The sequence below is a fragment of the Ambystoma mexicanum genome, chromosome 6p (genome assembly GCF_040938575.1).
Source record: "Ambystoma mexicanum isolate Mex_15411 chromosome 6p, UKY_AmexF1_1, whole genome shotgun sequence".
NCBI classification, from domain to species: Eukaryota; Metazoa; Chordata; class Amphibia; order Caudata; family Ambystomatidae; genus Ambystoma; species Ambystoma mexicanum.
In genome coordinates this window covers 1458959055-1458975001 of record NC_090935.1, presented here as the reverse complement: position 1 = coordinate 1458975001, position 15947 = coordinate 1458959055, and the positions used below count along the sequence as shown (strand labels likewise).

The window sequence follows — 15947 nt, the reverse complement described above, 5'->3', positions numbered from 1 at the left end:
ACATGGTATTAGATAAATTAAGCTGTTGCCCTTGCATGAAGGCAAACCTTTATGTTCCCACTGTGTGCACGACACCCAATTTAAAACAATTCAAAGCATCCCTGCCCTTATGCTTGTTCCTTCATTTTCTGTCACTATGCTCGTTTTTGTAGATTTGTTGTTAAGATATGTTTCCAGCCATATCTATAATCAATCACATCACTGGGGTTCTGTAGGTCAGAATTGGATACTTTCCAAGGATTGGCAGGATGTCACCTTGTATTCATGAAGTATTCAGCTGCACTGGGGTTGCTTTGAAATACTGACTGAGGAAAATTCCCACACAGTCTGTATTCTGGTTCATGCTGAAATAGGTGGCACTTGCAAAACATTGACTGTTTTAGCATTTTCACCACAGCTCTAATGAGGTCCCAAGTCTTCTAAATTCCTTGGGTTGCTGGTGGACATGTAATATGTGAGAGTTCATGTGTTTTGTGCACATGTGAGCATGACCATTGTATACATGTGGTAGAATGATGCTAAACGAGTCTTGGAAGGTGTGCGTCTGTGAAAAATATGCAGAGGAACTATCAAATTCCATCTGTGGGATATACTTACTTGGTGAACAATCCCTTTGTTGCCTTGTCCCAGGATCCTGAGGGTTATCATTGAGCATATCTTGTTTGTTCTTCGCTTTTAATGAAAATATATTTGTGGCGATAAGCGGACCTATTTGAAAAGTAAGAAGAAAGGTATGCGTTATCTACAGCTTCAAGCACAAGGGCCAAACACACAAAAAAGTTACCATGGACTAAAATTCCTGATAAGTACAACATCCTCTGCTGCAGGCTGCCATGTTTAGGATATCACTGCCATGACATTTCTTGTCTAGATAGTCTTGGGATGAGTAACAAACCAAATCTTCACAAGAAAGACTAGTGGTCAACGCTGTCACATCGGGTCAGCATAAGCAAAAGCCAACGCCCTTAAAGAGGAAGTTCACTCAAAAATGTTATTGTTTCAAAAGATGGGCCATAATAAAAAATATATACAAAATATATTTTTAAAGAAAGTTCCTATGTAAAATGTTGAGCAAATGAGGCTCACAGTACAACATTTCAAGCACTAGGGGGCATCCATTTTGTGAAATGAATGAGACTCCTGTGCTTGTGTTAAGCTCTGTTCTCACAGCAATAATGAAGCAAAAGCCACCTACTGATAGCTTTTGTTTATTACAGCCGGAGAGCAGAAAATGCAGTCAGGATCAAACCGCCCTTGTGTCTAAATGTAGCTATTCCCAAAATCCCTTTGACTACTGCAGTGGTGCAAATCAATGCCACCCCTAAAATGCTGAATGCACATACTACTTATCCGATTTGGAAGAGGCAGCTTTGGGTTGGATTCGCATAAATCAAAGAATGCTCCATGAAACATATATCAAATGCCTAGGCCACGTTCTGTGGGTAACCTTCTCTGCAGTACATACTTGCTGCTAAGCAAATGAATTGCAAGCCACGCTCTATCTGTACAATGCTGGTTCATACAATATTTGAACCTACACCATTTTCATGTAAAATTGCAGCACTTTATTGTAGTTTGTTATTGTATAGCGGCCAAAAGACCTGTGCTATATTCCGATACATGTATTTTAATAGCGATATTAGGAGAGCATTTGCTTGAGAGGACTGAACCCAGCCCTAGTGGGTGCTCCCATATATTTTGCTAAACACAAAATGAAAATATATTCTGGAATTCAGAAGCACACTACAATTCTAACACATATTACTACATCACTGGGATTTTGTTGGGTGTAGCTTTACTATTTCACGGTGCAGTATTGCCCAGAAAGTATTGTTGCATTTCCAATAGTTAGTGTTCAAGTAGATGTTTAAAGTCAGTAGTCTCAACTACTTTGCCACAAATGCATATTGTGGATCTAATTGGCTTTTCACACCGTCCAGAGAAACCAATCTTCTCTATTTTTTTAAATAAATGTAAACTGTTACAACCTTAAACAGACTGCAATGAAAATGTGATTGAAATGTACACTACTGTTTTTAAAACAAATTGCGGAGTACAAAACAACAAAGTATTTTATTTATTTTACTTTACATGGAATCCAAAAAAGAGACCAGATATTGGAACTGTGTTTTTTTTTATAAGTCGGGTCCCATGTTGCAAGTAATGGACAGTGTGTTGTTTCAAGGCATGGCACACTCAAGGAAAGGTCTTTCTTGCATGCTATTTTTGTTTTGTACTACTGCCTGGAGCAAACCACACAAATGGAATAATGCTTTAACCCGCCACAAAGCTCACAGTCTTGAATGGAGGTTGTTTGAACTATGGGCTCATGGAAGATGCACATTTTCACCTTTTGAATGAGTGGTATCTATCTACCCAAGATGTAGAGGCCAAGTGGCTCTGGTTGCGTCAGCAAGCCTCAACTGCTGTGCTCAACCAGGTGCCCCATGATAATGTTAAACTCCGGACTTCAGGGTGCCTTGTGCTCCCCCATAACCGCACGTCAAAAGGACTTTTAAGACCCTTTTGAGGACCACTTTGTTTCTTTGTGCATTGCAACTCGTGACCTACTTAAGACTGTTGTACTGCTCAGATTTCAGGTACTGCACAATGACTAAAATGATCAGACCAGAGATGAGAACCAAGATGATGCAGCCTTCTGGTGCTGGGTGTGCCATTAAAGAAATACTGAACTTGCAGTATTTCTCAGTCACAAGGTCTTTCATCTATTACCACATCGGGGGAAAGTGCTGAAATTCAATTGGAGGAGGTGGGTTTTCTGCTCATGTATGGTTCCAATTCTCTGGACTGTCTGGTCTGTAGATAGAGAATGCCAACACTCTACGTAGCCTGCTCCAATGATGTAAAATGTGCTAAGTGCAATAAAATGATCAACTTCATTTTCAAACATAAATCTGAAGAGAGGTTTATCAATTCTAAGACACACATATGGTACTTGTTATGCACTGATGAAACTAAGACAGGGGATGTCTTACAATATAGTACTGCTACATAAACATGCAGATTTGTGAGATGCATTTAATGAGATTTATGTTTACAAATAATCTTAAGCAAAACCAAAAGTTGATGGCTGGAAGGTTTTGAATTTGTATTTGCATTTATTGTATGTATATAACTCATAACGATGGGCACAACTCTGGGCAACCCCCCAGACCATCTTTTTTCAGCCTGCCAAGCCATTACATAAGAGGAAAGACCATATGCAATTCATGGTTGGTCCCACCCCAAAAGGCAGTCCAACCCAAACAGATAGGTGACATCCCTTCTGCATGAGACCATAAGCATCCCCAGACATGTTTCGGCCTTGTTGGGCGTCATCAGTGAGGAGTAGTTTGGGTCTCCAGGCCCAGCAGGTTCGGGAACCACGTCTGAGCATACCCGTCCCACTCGGGGTGACTAAAGTGGATTGGTGTGGCCAGGGCTCTCTAGCAGTCACATCAATTATCAGCACAGAAAACTTGGGCCCATCCAAGACTCCCCGCCATAAGAAGGAAGACTCGGCCATGGGGCAAAGTTACTTTCTTTTAGTAGCAAACAAAATGACAGGGATCATACCAGAAAAACAAGTATCCTCCAGAGCCCTCGTCTAAGCATGTGACACCTGGTTTCACCCCGGTATGACATCACAAATCAAGGTTTCATTTCATCCCAGAAACATGTCATACATTTACTATGGTCAGTTTGGGTACTCTACATATGGGAGCTATACGGGTTAGTTCTACTATTGGATAGCCATATCTAGTGGCTCCCCCTAGGACCACCTCTACTAGTATCAATCTACAATGTTGCAGGGTTGCAGAGAGACCATTGGCCCTTGCAACACATGATATCCCCACGTGAAAGGTGAATCTGGATTGGGCAGAATGTGTACTCCCATCCCTGGCACCCTGGACAGTTACCAGACTGTGTGTACCCTTTCAAGGCAATGGGAATGAACATGGAGTTGCGAAGTGTTCCCTAATGTTGCCATCACTGATCACCTAAGCCTGGGAGAGTGCATTCAATTGGCAGTTTGTGGGCAACACTTGTAACTTTTCCCCTTTGGTTCGATGGGAACAGTCCTCTCCATCTACTTTGGTTGAATGGGCATTGTCCTGTTCGACTGGGTCACGTGTGTTGAAACCACACAGTGGAGCTTTCCTACTTGTAATTTTGAGTATTCTAGCCTGATGTTCTGAAGGTGGCTCACTGTATTGGTAAATGGAACTTTCCGATCTCCACTTGTCCTTGGCTCAGTGCCTTGTTTCTGCTCACCTCAGGCTGCAGCGATTCCATGTACCCGACACCTGTGTCTCCTCCGTCACTCATTTCAGAGACCTATAGCTTCCATAACATTCCCTATGGCTTCTCTATGTTGGTGGCAGTCAAGCATGTGCAAGCTAAATATATGAACTCTTTGTATCTTGCGGTTTCAGCTTTGGCGAAGGATATGGCTATAAAGAAATATGTATATTTGTCCGTCCTCTGCCTACGTGCGTCATAAGCATGTGCTTTGTGCCTATATGCAATAAACTAGTCATGTTCGTGTAACTTCATGAATAGATGAATATGTACTTAATGTATAAGTGTGGCTATGTCGTGATGTCTGTGATGATGTCATTAGTCTCTGGTTTTGCAGTTAGTTGACTTGCTCGATCGATGTCATTTCCATCTTGTCCAAATCATCGATTGGGTATGGACTGAACGGCTGTCTGAGCGAATAACGTTTCTCACACCTGCGATACATAGAGGATCGCGTTGATGGACCAAAGAGCGAGGAACATCTGTCATTTGTCTGCCTTTGTGTTGAGTCAAGTAGGGGGCATGAGGATTAGATTTGGCCCCCTGTCTACAAAAGCAAAAACAAAAATTGATGGCTAGAAGGTTTATAATAAATCATAACCACAGGCACAGGGCAACACTACAGACCATCGTTTTTCAGCCTGCCAAGCAAAGTCTGGAGCGTTGCCCACAGCCATGCCAGAGGGTAAGAGTAATTCTAAACCTTCCAGCCATCACCCCTTTTGTTTTGCACATAATCTTATCCTGTGGGGGTGAGGAGGGAGATTGAGAATTGATAATGGTATATACTTCTCTTGCATATTACTGCATTATAATGTTGAGCGGATACTGCAGAATACCATGTTTAAACAACTGTTTCTTGCTTGTGCGAGGTGAGGCTTCAGACTTTACTGCGCATGTCTTTGCAATGAAGGCTCTCTGCGTAGCGTTTCGGAATGCTCGCCTTCACATCTCGCTTCTGATGGATTTCCTTTTTGGCATATGTGAGCATGTTTTAGACTCCTACTTTCTTAGGAAAAGCAGCATTAGCAGACGGATGTCATCATATTGCAAGCGTTGTCGCTTGCCTCAGAGCGTGAGTGAAACTTTGAGTAGATTCACCGGTATCAGGTAATATAATCCCCATATATAGGGTCGCCGTAAATAATATTGCTGGGAAAAGGTTGCTGCGTTATTATATGGGTGACCATATATATGGGGACAGGGGCAAAAAAAAAAAGTTAAAAAAAAAATAAAAGAAAAAAAAAAAGTTTGGGGGTTGCGGGTGTGTCCCCCGCATGTTCCATGCAATAATGTCGCCACAAAAAACTGCGATTTTTCAGCGATATTTTTGCATGGCGAGATTTTTGTGGCGACATTATTACATGGAACCGATTCACCGTCGCTAATTGTATTTTGATATGCTGCCTGATAACACAGACTAACATGAAAGAGTGCAGCTGGTATCAAAGGCTTGGATAATGGGGCTTTGTGCCCCGCTGGCAACATTATTTCAGTTTGATTCCTTGCCATGTCTGGACCACCCCTAACACTGAAATGCATGTGTTCATTTGGTTATAAGAGAATGGTGCATGGAGGGAAGGGGGTCTTACTTGCGCCGAAGCGTTGTGCTGTTGTTGGATAGGTTTTGTTATTGCTTTTTACAAATAAATTGTTCATCAATCCACCGGGAAAGTGAGTAGTAATTTTATTCCATCACACCTGTCTGTTAAGTGACTTGCACAGTTTATGCTCTGCTGCATTCTTGTGTACCTGTGCCTTACCAAGCACCCCCACCCCCCCTCCACCCCTTGTGGTGTTTCAATGTTTTAATAGACCAACGTACAGAGTTGAAAACTTTGGTGTGTAACTTATTGTAAGACAAGTAGGGAGTTTGATTTATCCATATGGACCAAAAGTGTTTGCCTGGATGGGCAACGATGTGGTTTATCCATGATCCTTCTTAAATTGCTGAAGTCACTGAAGACTGGTGCTATTCAGTTGTAGGATTACCCGGTCATATGGAACCCGCTTCAACTTGTTCGATAAAAAGATAAATGAGCAAAATAGATGCTCAATACATCTTTCTAAACAGGCACACATTTTACAGTTCAAGTTAAGTAATTCCACTGAGAATGTTTTGGAAAGCAATGCTGCTACCAAGTTATTTTAACAGTTCAGTATAGCTTTATTTTGGTATTAAAGTACCATAAAATCACAATTCAATTTGCTAAAATTCATAAATCATTACAGTATCACATTTCCTGTTGTCTACAGTATTTTTAGATTTCTCCACTATGTTCAATACATGCTCTACATTTAATAAACATGATTAAAACATTTCTTAAATCTACATAATGAAAAATAAAAACATCAAGCATCAGCCTATTCAATTGATAGATAAGTTGGCATAGGCATGCTATTGATTAAAGGAATCATACAAAATTAATTTCAAGTGCAAGTGATGCCTTTTCGTCATCATCATAGAACATAATTCTGATTCAGCAATTTAGGTCGAACCTTGGCCTGCCTTCTTTTCCAGGCCCGGCCACATAATTTTCAGAGGGATGAACTGCTAGTGTGTCAGACGAGATGCTAAATAACATCATAGCCTCTCCCGTAGCTCTTATACATCTCTCTCTGAAGAGAGGCTTCCGGTTATTTATCCTGAGATCTAGATAACGTGGGCAGATTAGGACAAAATAAGTGGAGCTTTCTACCCGATTTGGGCAGAAGGGGCAAACAGAGCTGATGTTAAAATCCCACTTGTTGCATAGTGCGACCATCTGTAATATACCCAGGAGTTGCGCCTCATCTAGATATGCCTCATACCCAAATGTTTGCTTTATACCCCTATCCGAGCACCCTCATTTTTCATGAATTTCAATTTCTGTTTTAATACCATATGCGTCCATTATAAATTCCTGCTGCAACCCTCCATACTAGTAGGGCAATATCAGTACTCACCCAGGCCCATACTACACAGTTCCTTTTTTGATGTGCTGGAACCACTGGAGAGATCTACCTCCATCTTGGTCCATTAGAGCATTGATAGCCTCCCTATACTTACCTAAGTATACAGAGGTCCAAACTCTGGACCAATAGTATACCGGCGTTGCTCTAAATGGCCCTGATGTTTTGCAAATTGATATCTAAAAGTATTGAGAGGTTGGGGGCACTAGTGGGGGTAACCCTGGAATCCACTTTAAAAATGTGTTTTCCATAGTGGAGATCTTTGCGCCATTTACATGGCCCGACAACTCAGCCACATAAAGGGCCGCTTTCCTTGTCTGCGCATTATATGCCTCAATGGGCACTTTCACCACTCCATTACCATGCTCCCCCGTAAATCTTGCTAATGCCCCACTGTATCTTGCCAGTGAAACTCCTGCTCTGGCATTTTGTGCTGCCCACATACAAACTTCTGCAACCTTCATGCCCAAATAGTCATAGGAGTCGACCTGCTCGATGGGCCCTTTGCTGAGTTCGAGCCTTATCTTCCCTTTGGAATTCTGCCTGGGGTTTCTAAAAATCAAAGACTTTCAACATTAACAACCAACCCATTCTTATTGCAAAAGGCGATAAAGACTTTAAGTTACGTTCATAAACCTGCAGGGGTTAGAGAGAGAAATACTGCACCATGTGCGAACATAAAAATAGATATCCTAGTCAGCATAGGTGAATCTGATGCAGTTTCCAAGAGCCTTTCTATTACTCTGTTGATGAACACACAAAACAATTTGGGCGCCAGAACATACCCCTGGCGTACCCCCATGGCTATCCCAAATGTCTCTGAGGTGCTGCCGTCAATGTTCCACCACACCTAGGCCCTGTTCTCTGTATACAGGCTTTGAATGGCTTTTAGGAGGGGCATGGGTATCCCGATTCTATATAAGGTGTTCCACAAAGTGACCATAGGGACTGTATCGAAAGCGGTCTGCGGATCTATGCACAAATGCGCATTTCTTCCTAAGGAAGACATATTTGTCGCACAGGAGACGCAACCTCAGGCTCTGCACCACCGTGGAGGTTCCAGTACGGAAACCAGCCTGCAGATGACTTAGGATATCGTGTTTCTCTATCCAGGTTTCGAGATTACCAAGGATAGCTCCCACAAACATCTTGCAGCCAGCATCTAATAAAGAAATGGGCCGGTAGTTCTTAAGTAAGTCCCTGCAACCCCTTTTAAAGATGGGGACTATTTCTGTGTGGGTCCATGATTGCGGGACAACATTATGCCTTAGTACCGCATTGAATAGTTTAAAAAAGTAGGGGCTCCAAATATTGGGCTGAGAAGCATAAACATCTACTTGACCTTATCTGGACCGTACTTTTGGCTACAAAGGGCCACTCTTGTGTCTTCTTCCGTGAATGCCAGGGGGATATACCGCCTTATCGCACCTCCCTGTTCCTGGCCCTGGTCAACAGTTCCTAGGGCCCCAGGGTCTCTGATTTCCTGGTATAGTTCTGTAAAGTGCTTGACACACAGATGTTCTGGGATGTAACCCTGACTGGGGCTGTAATTCTCTGCACAACCCAATCCAATTATAGCCCAGAACTTGAAGCTGTCCCCTAGTTTCATTGCAGCCAAAGGAGTCATCTCCTCAGCAAATTCTGCTTTCTTACTCTTCATATGTAGTAGTAGTAGTAGTAGTAGTAGTAGCAGTACTAGTAGTAATACGTCATGTTTATAGCGCCTTTATTCCATTAGAATAGCCTCAATGCACTTGTGGGTAGAAAGCCCTCGGAGGGCCGAAGTCCAAGGTGTGGGAAAAGATTGCCAGAAGAGTGGATTCTAATGTGTGTGTGTGTGTGTGTGTGCATTTGACAGACGTAAAGAGTAGGTGGGATAGTCGAGCCCCAGTAACCCATGATGGACAGGTGCGGAGAGGGCATTGCATTGTTTTGCTGACACCAGTTTTTTCGATGCAATTTTGTACAAAAAATGAACATTGAAAAAACTCATCGAAATATATGGGGGGGGGCCGTAAAGGGTTAAAAGGGGTGGGGAGGGAGTTGGGGAGGGTTAACAGTATAGGGAAAGGGGAGGATGGGGGACCCCGCCCCAAATGAAAAAATAATTATTTGTTTTACAAGGTACATTTTTTGTAACCAAATACATTGAACAAACTGGTGTCGGCAAAAGGACATAGAACTGCTGAGAGGAGGTCAAGAGTGAGCGCGAGTGAAAGACTCCATTATGTGTCCAGCCACACCAAATCTTTTGTCGTAGGACATACCTGCATTCTGATGGCAGAGGTGTTGTGCTTTGTGTTTAGTCTGGTGTATGGGTGCAAGTGCGTGCAGGAATGCGCCTGCAGCTGAAGTTCCATAAGCATGGAGTGCGTCAGGTTTAATACAGTGGTTAATACTTTAGTGAAGGTCCCAGTTTCAAAAACATCCCGCTGGAGTATCGAGATGAAGATTGATGGCTACCTTCTACTTGCAGCCAGCTGTAATGTAATTCACCTTGGAGAAATACATAGGCTACAATTTCCGTCCGTCTCAATTCAATACATTGGGTATGTTCTACCTTAACCTAGATTGACTATATTCTACACTCACCCGGTTTCGATACATTGGATACATTCTACACTCACCTGAATTCAGTACATAAGGTGCATTCTGCACTCACCCAGATTTTCCCTGGCTACATTCTACACTCTCGGGGTTCATTGCTTTGGCCCCATTCTACACTCACCTGGATTCAAAGTTGGCTACAGCCTACATTCAACCCGATTAGGTGCAGAGCTACATTCTGCATTCACCAGTGTCAGGAATTTGCTACATTTTACCGCACATGAACTGTCTTCACAACTCCTTCAAGCGCAACACACTACCTAAAGCCCTTATCCCTGGTAGGGTACATGCCGGCTCCCCCACAATTTCATCCAATGCAATGTGTTACCCAGCCCCAACAACACCCTGTGTAACATTCTAGCCACTCGTGCATCCCCTCCAAGTTACACCCCATTGCCCCTCCCCAAGAATACCTTCAAGTGCCATAGACGGCCCATCCTCGCCAGTGCATACAGCTGGGTCCCCGAGGTGGTGCATATATATGAAAAAACAAGTGCCTCGAAATGGGCTTTGAGAAGGAAGAGTTCCTGTGGAAAGGTCATCTGCTAAGGTCTGATTTTATACTTTACCTTGTTCTGGGCAAGTCGTAGGGCCCTAAATAGTGTCAGTCCACAGGTGATATGGGCTCGGAGTGTCAGAGGCGTCAAAGAGAGGAGCGGTCTTCAAGTTTCTGGGGGGAATAGCCAGGTTTTAAGGGTCTTCCTGGAGAAGAGGTAGGTCTCTTTGCAGTGTATGCTTAGCAGAAGGGAGTCCCAGAGGGTGGGAGCTTGGACAGAAAAGGAGGACCTTCCAATTCTTGTGGAAAGGAAAGGGGGGATAACCAGCAGGTGTGCAGAGCCTGATCGAAGGTTTCTGGTGGGTTGGTACTCTGTGAGTTTGTCTTGTAGGAATTTGGGCCTGTCTTGTGAAGGCATGGTGTGTGATGCATATGGCTTTGAAAGTTGCCTTTCGGCTGCCGGGATGCCAGTGAAGAACTCTAAGGGCGGAAGAGATGTGCTCTCTAGGTGAAAGTGCAAGGAGGAGTCGGGCTGCTGAGTTTTGGATTCGCTGGAGTTTTCTCAGCTGGTAGGAGGGGGCGCCCAGATAGAGAGAGTTGGCATAGTCCAGGTGGGAGAGGAGAATTGATAAGACTCTGTGGGGGTAGGAGAGATAGGGGAGGATTCGTCTGAGGCAGTGCAGATGGACATGGCAAGTTTTGAAACTGTGTTGTTGTGGTGAGAATAAGATCAGAGTCCAAGGTGCATCCCAGGTTCTTCACCGAGTTGGATACTGATGGTGGGGGTCCTAGCAAGACCGGTCGGTGTGTGGGTTGGGGGAAGAGAGGTTTTACAGCAGATTATGATTTCAGTTTTGCCAGGGATGAGGAGAAGGTGGTTGGCCATTATCCAGTGGTCAACTTCTGAGAGGCAGAAGGAGAGGTTGGGTGAGGGGAGGAAGTTGTTTTAGGGATCCTGACGATGATCTGGGTGTCGAAGGCTTAATTGTAGCATGTTAGGTTAAGGGTGCGAATGATTGTGGGGAGAGGGCTGAGGTAGAGGTTGAAGAGTAAGGGGAGAAGGAGGCCCCCCTGAGGCACCCCTTTATAGACAGGGCGGGCAGGGGAGGAGAAAGGGGGAAGAATCATGACCTGAGAGCGGTCCAAGAGGAAGGAGGAGATTCATTTGAGGGCAGAATCCCTGATGCCCAGAGAGTGGAATCTGCCCTTGAGGATGGAGTGGCCTATAGTGTCAAAGGCCACTGAAAGGTCGAGGAGGATAAGTGCAGCACAGCCTTCGGAGTCTGCTGTACTTTTCAAATCATCCCAAATAGAGATGAGTGAGGATTCTGTTCCTCAGCGGGGTCTGAAATCAGATTGGGCTGGGTCAAGCAGGATTCCGTAAAGAGGGAGAGCTGGGTGCACGTGGCATGGTCTAGGAGTTTGGCTATGAAGCAGATATTGGAATTTGGACAGTAGTTGGCAAAGATGAGAGGGTGGGCTTTTTTAGTAGTTGTTGAACGTGTGAGGTTTTGAGTGCTGGGCGAACAATGCCTGAATCATAGAATGGTTAATCATGGATCTTGCAGTTCTGCCTGCACAGGTTGAAGATAAAATCTGCTTTAGAGAGGGGGGGGGGGGCATGGGTCATCTGGGATTCCTGAAAGTCGGCTTAGCGATAGGAGTTTCAGGAAGTCTGTGTGGGAGATGGACTGATGTGTCAAGGGTGGGAAGTGAGGAGCTAGGTGAAGAAGTGGGGGATGAAGGTGGAGGGATGTTGCTAGAGATGCAGAGGTGTCAATCAAAGGGCACTATTAATTAAATGGCCTGACAGGGCATTGCAGAGTGCCTGGGAGATGGCGGAGGTGCAGCTTACAGAGCTGAATTCTGCGATGGTCCTATAGAGTTCCCTGCTAGGGTTATAGGAGTTGGCTATTCGGCTCCCATAGTAGGATCATTTAGCTTTCCTGATTTTCATCCTAACTTCTGACCGGTCTGGTGTAGCGGGCTCTGTTTTGTGGCGTGGGGTTTGGTCAGCAGGAGCGTTCCAGGCAGTTCTTCAGGGTTCGAGGGATTTGAGGGAGGGGGTGAATCATTTAGGAATGGGGCCTGTTCTCTGGGAGGAAGGTCTCGTAGGAGTGAGCAGGGTGAAAACGCTAGAAAGACAATGGTCAAAAAGGGCAATGGAAGGAGGTCCTTCATCGAGGCAGAGGATATGGAGGGAGTGTTGGAGGCAATTGGCCAGGTCAGGGTTTATGATGACCTTGCTCCAAATACGTACAGAAGAGGGCTGCCTGGGGTTGAAGAGTCGAGGGGGTAGGAGTGATGACATGGATGAAGATGGCTGAGTGATCAGTCCATAAAACAGGACCGGGAAGTAGAGTGGTGATCTGGTAGGTAGAACTGAATAGAGCGTCGAGGGTGAGACCTGCTATGTGGGTGGGTTGTGAAATCAGTTGGGACATGTTGAGCGATTCCATGTTGTCCAGGAGTGGGCGGGTCATGGGGTTGGATGGAATATCGAACCAGTTGTTGAGATCCCCTAGCATGGTGAAGGAGGAGTTAGGTATGAGGATGGCTGCAACCGAGTCACTAAGGGAGTCTGCAAAATTCCTGTTGTACCCAGGAGGTCTGTAAAAGAGTAAAAAACTGTGAGTGAAGGAGGAGGAGGGTTGGAATTTCACTAGTAGTGATCCACAGTAATGTTTGCAGGGTTGTTTCTCAATTTGTAGGACAGAGAGGGTTTGTTTGTAGAGGATGGCTAGTCCTCCGGCCCTGCCGCATCTGTTGTGCACGACTATCAGGTATCCGGTGGGGAACGCTCCGTGAGCAACGGATTCAAAGTCCTCAGAGAACCAGGTTTCAGTGATGAAGACAACGTCTGTGTTTTCCTCGGAGATGAGGTGAAAATTCATGTGTTTGTTTTTGGCTACAGATCTTCCATTGATGAGGATGTAAGAGAGCAGGTTGGGGGTGGAAGGTAGTGAAGGGCTTGGTGTGCGGGGTGGGGGGTTTGAGTGGGAGGAGAAAGGGGTAGGAGCAAGGGTGGCAGTTTTCTCATGGGGGTTCCAGTGGAAAGGTAGGGGTGGGACGAGGAGTGTGGGTGTTGAGGGCGATTGGGCTAACAAGGAAGAGTGCTTGAGGGGGGACAATTCCTTAAAAAGGGGGGAAAAGGTGGGAGGTAGGATTGGAGGGGGGAACAAAGTGCCTGGGTAGGAGTTGGAGGGACAGGGGGAAGTTCAGGTGGTCATGGGTGTGTGGGTGGAGATGGGGAGTGGGTAGGGTTGAGGTCGGGCAGGGATGGGAGAGTGTGTATGGGTGTTAAAGAGAGAGGAGCGGGTTAGGAGTGCAGGGTTAAGGAGTTGGGGTAGGGTGGTGTGTGGATGGGAGAAGAGGAGGGGAATAGAGGTGGAGGTGTCCTGAGGTTGGGGTGGGCTCTGGTTTAGGGAGGTGCTTGGGGGCCAGAAGTGTGTGTTTAAGTGGGGGGGGGTATTGAAATAGGTGTGCTTGCCAGAGTAGCCCGAGCTACGATCAGGGAAGGGAAATGGGTGGGGAGGGGGCAGAGGGAGGAAATGTGGTATGGTTTGGGTCAAGGGATGAGAGAGGAGTGTGTGTAGAAAGTGCCTGGAGAGAGGGGACAGAGGGCTGTGATAGAAGGGGGAAAGAAGGGGAAGGATCTGATTTTGGAGCACCATCCTGATGCACTGTTTTGGGAATTAGTGGGCATGGTGGAGGGTTTTTATCAGTGGCTTCAGTAAGGTGGGGGCTATCTAGCAGCTGGAGGTCTGTATGAACAGTGAACATAGGAAGAGTGTGAAGGAAGCCAGTGCAAATGTGGCAAGTGTCAGGTCAAGTGATGTGCCAGAAGAGCAGCCTAAAAACATTTGCAGTACCTGAAAAACAACCTAAATTCAAAACATTTAAAGTACCTGAAAACAGCCTAAACATTCAAAACACATGAAGTACCTGAAAACGGCCTAAATTCAAAACATGTATAGTCCCTGAAAACAGCCTAAATTCAAAACATTTGAGGTACCTGAAAGCAGCCTAAATTCTAAAACATTTGCAGCACCTGTAAACAGCCTAAATTCGAAACATTTGCAGTACCTGAAAAACAGCCTAAATTCTAAACATTTATAGTCCCTGAAAACAGCCTAAATTCAAAAACATTTGCAGTACCCGAAAACAGCCTAAATTCAAAACATTTGCAGTACCTGAAATATAATTTTAAATGTATAATTTGTAGCAAGAAACAGTTGAGTATAATGGTTGTAAGCGAGGCAACAATGTGGTACTGACCTAAAGTGGTACGATAGTGGTAAAATGCGGCAGGGTTTAACTAAAGCACAGTAAATGCTGTGCTCCCCGCCTTTAACACCTTACTTGGCTTGTAGCTCATAAATCTTGTGGCACTCTTAGCTTGCCATACCAGACGTCCCTTTGCGCCGGCAATCCCCATCATACCAGGGCGTTCTTCCCTGTGCATGATGCTTAACCTCCGTGTATGGTTTTGTGAAAAAAACGACTAGGGCTTCTATGAAGATTCTCATGAGCCTCCACCAGCACTACCTGATCATCTACATCTGATGAAAAAAAGCGCTCCAATGCTGAGAGTACTTTAGCATATTATTGTAACATTTATTGGGGCAAAGAATGCCTACCTTTGTAGCCCTGTTGTTTTGTGCTGCATAAGGAGGACAAATAAAGTTGGAAAGAGCCTTGAGACTCCTGCTGAAGGAGATTACAGTTCTCAAGTAACTTTTGGAATATGCCCTCCCCACCTTTGTATGTGCAGTTAATTAAATCACTTTAACAATGCCCCAAAAGAAAAAGATTGTAGTACTTTATTGAGAGTGAAAGCCAAATATTATGGGGGGGTGGGGAGAGGGGTCTAGTAAGACATGGGAACCAAACTCCATGACTCCTTCCTATGCCATCACCCCTCTGAGAGTTCTTCTTGGTAGATGGAGTACTCTTTATACATCAATGGGTTCAGAGAACCGTGTGCATGCCATATGAAAGAGGCAGTCTAGTGTCCTTGGGATTTGGCGGGCCTAATTGGTATGTGCGCAGCTGACAAGACAGGCAAAGAGAGACGGTGCAGACGTGCTTACAGGAAAGGAATAGTAGCTGTCCAGGAGATATGTTCAATGTGAAGCAGGGAAGGGGTTGCGCCACAGGTCTACCCCTGGTAATGCCCAATGGCGAACAGTAGAAAGATGAGGGATTGGATCAAAAACACTTCTCTCACAGTACAAATGACATAACACACCAAGCACCCGCTATTAACCCACCGACAATAGAAAAGGAGCTATGACTCTGGACAGAGTTTTTATAGTTCTGCTTCTCATATCTGTGACTTCGTGCAACGGCATAACATGCCCCGAAGAAGGTTCAGAGGTTATTTGCACTATTGGTTTCTTTTGTTCACAAGGAGCTTACCTTTATGTTCGCAAAAGGTTTAGCTGTGGTTTCTCCATTAACAGTCAAGGATGACAATGGCTTGTTCCTGACATTTCTTAGAAAACAAGAACAATGGAGCTTGAAATGTTTTGCTACGGATCTTGGAGCGATGCTCAGTTATTCTCGTCGAGATAACTTGTACCATGCT

At 44.8% G+C, this 15947-nt stretch overlaps 1 protein-coding gene across 1 annotated transcript in view; it reads right to left on the bottom strand.

Annotated features, from left to right (window-relative positions):
• The window catches only part of LOC138510531 (zinc finger protein 587-like), a 304358-nt gene that overhangs the window by 215287 nt on the left and 73124 nt on the right, over positions 1–15947 (bottom strand). The window contains exon 3 of the mRNA XM_069626255.1: positions 598–708. Within this exon, the coding sequence (XP_069482356.1) occupies positions 598–708 (111 nt within the window). The remainder of the gene's footprint in view (positions 1–597; positions 709–15947) is intronic.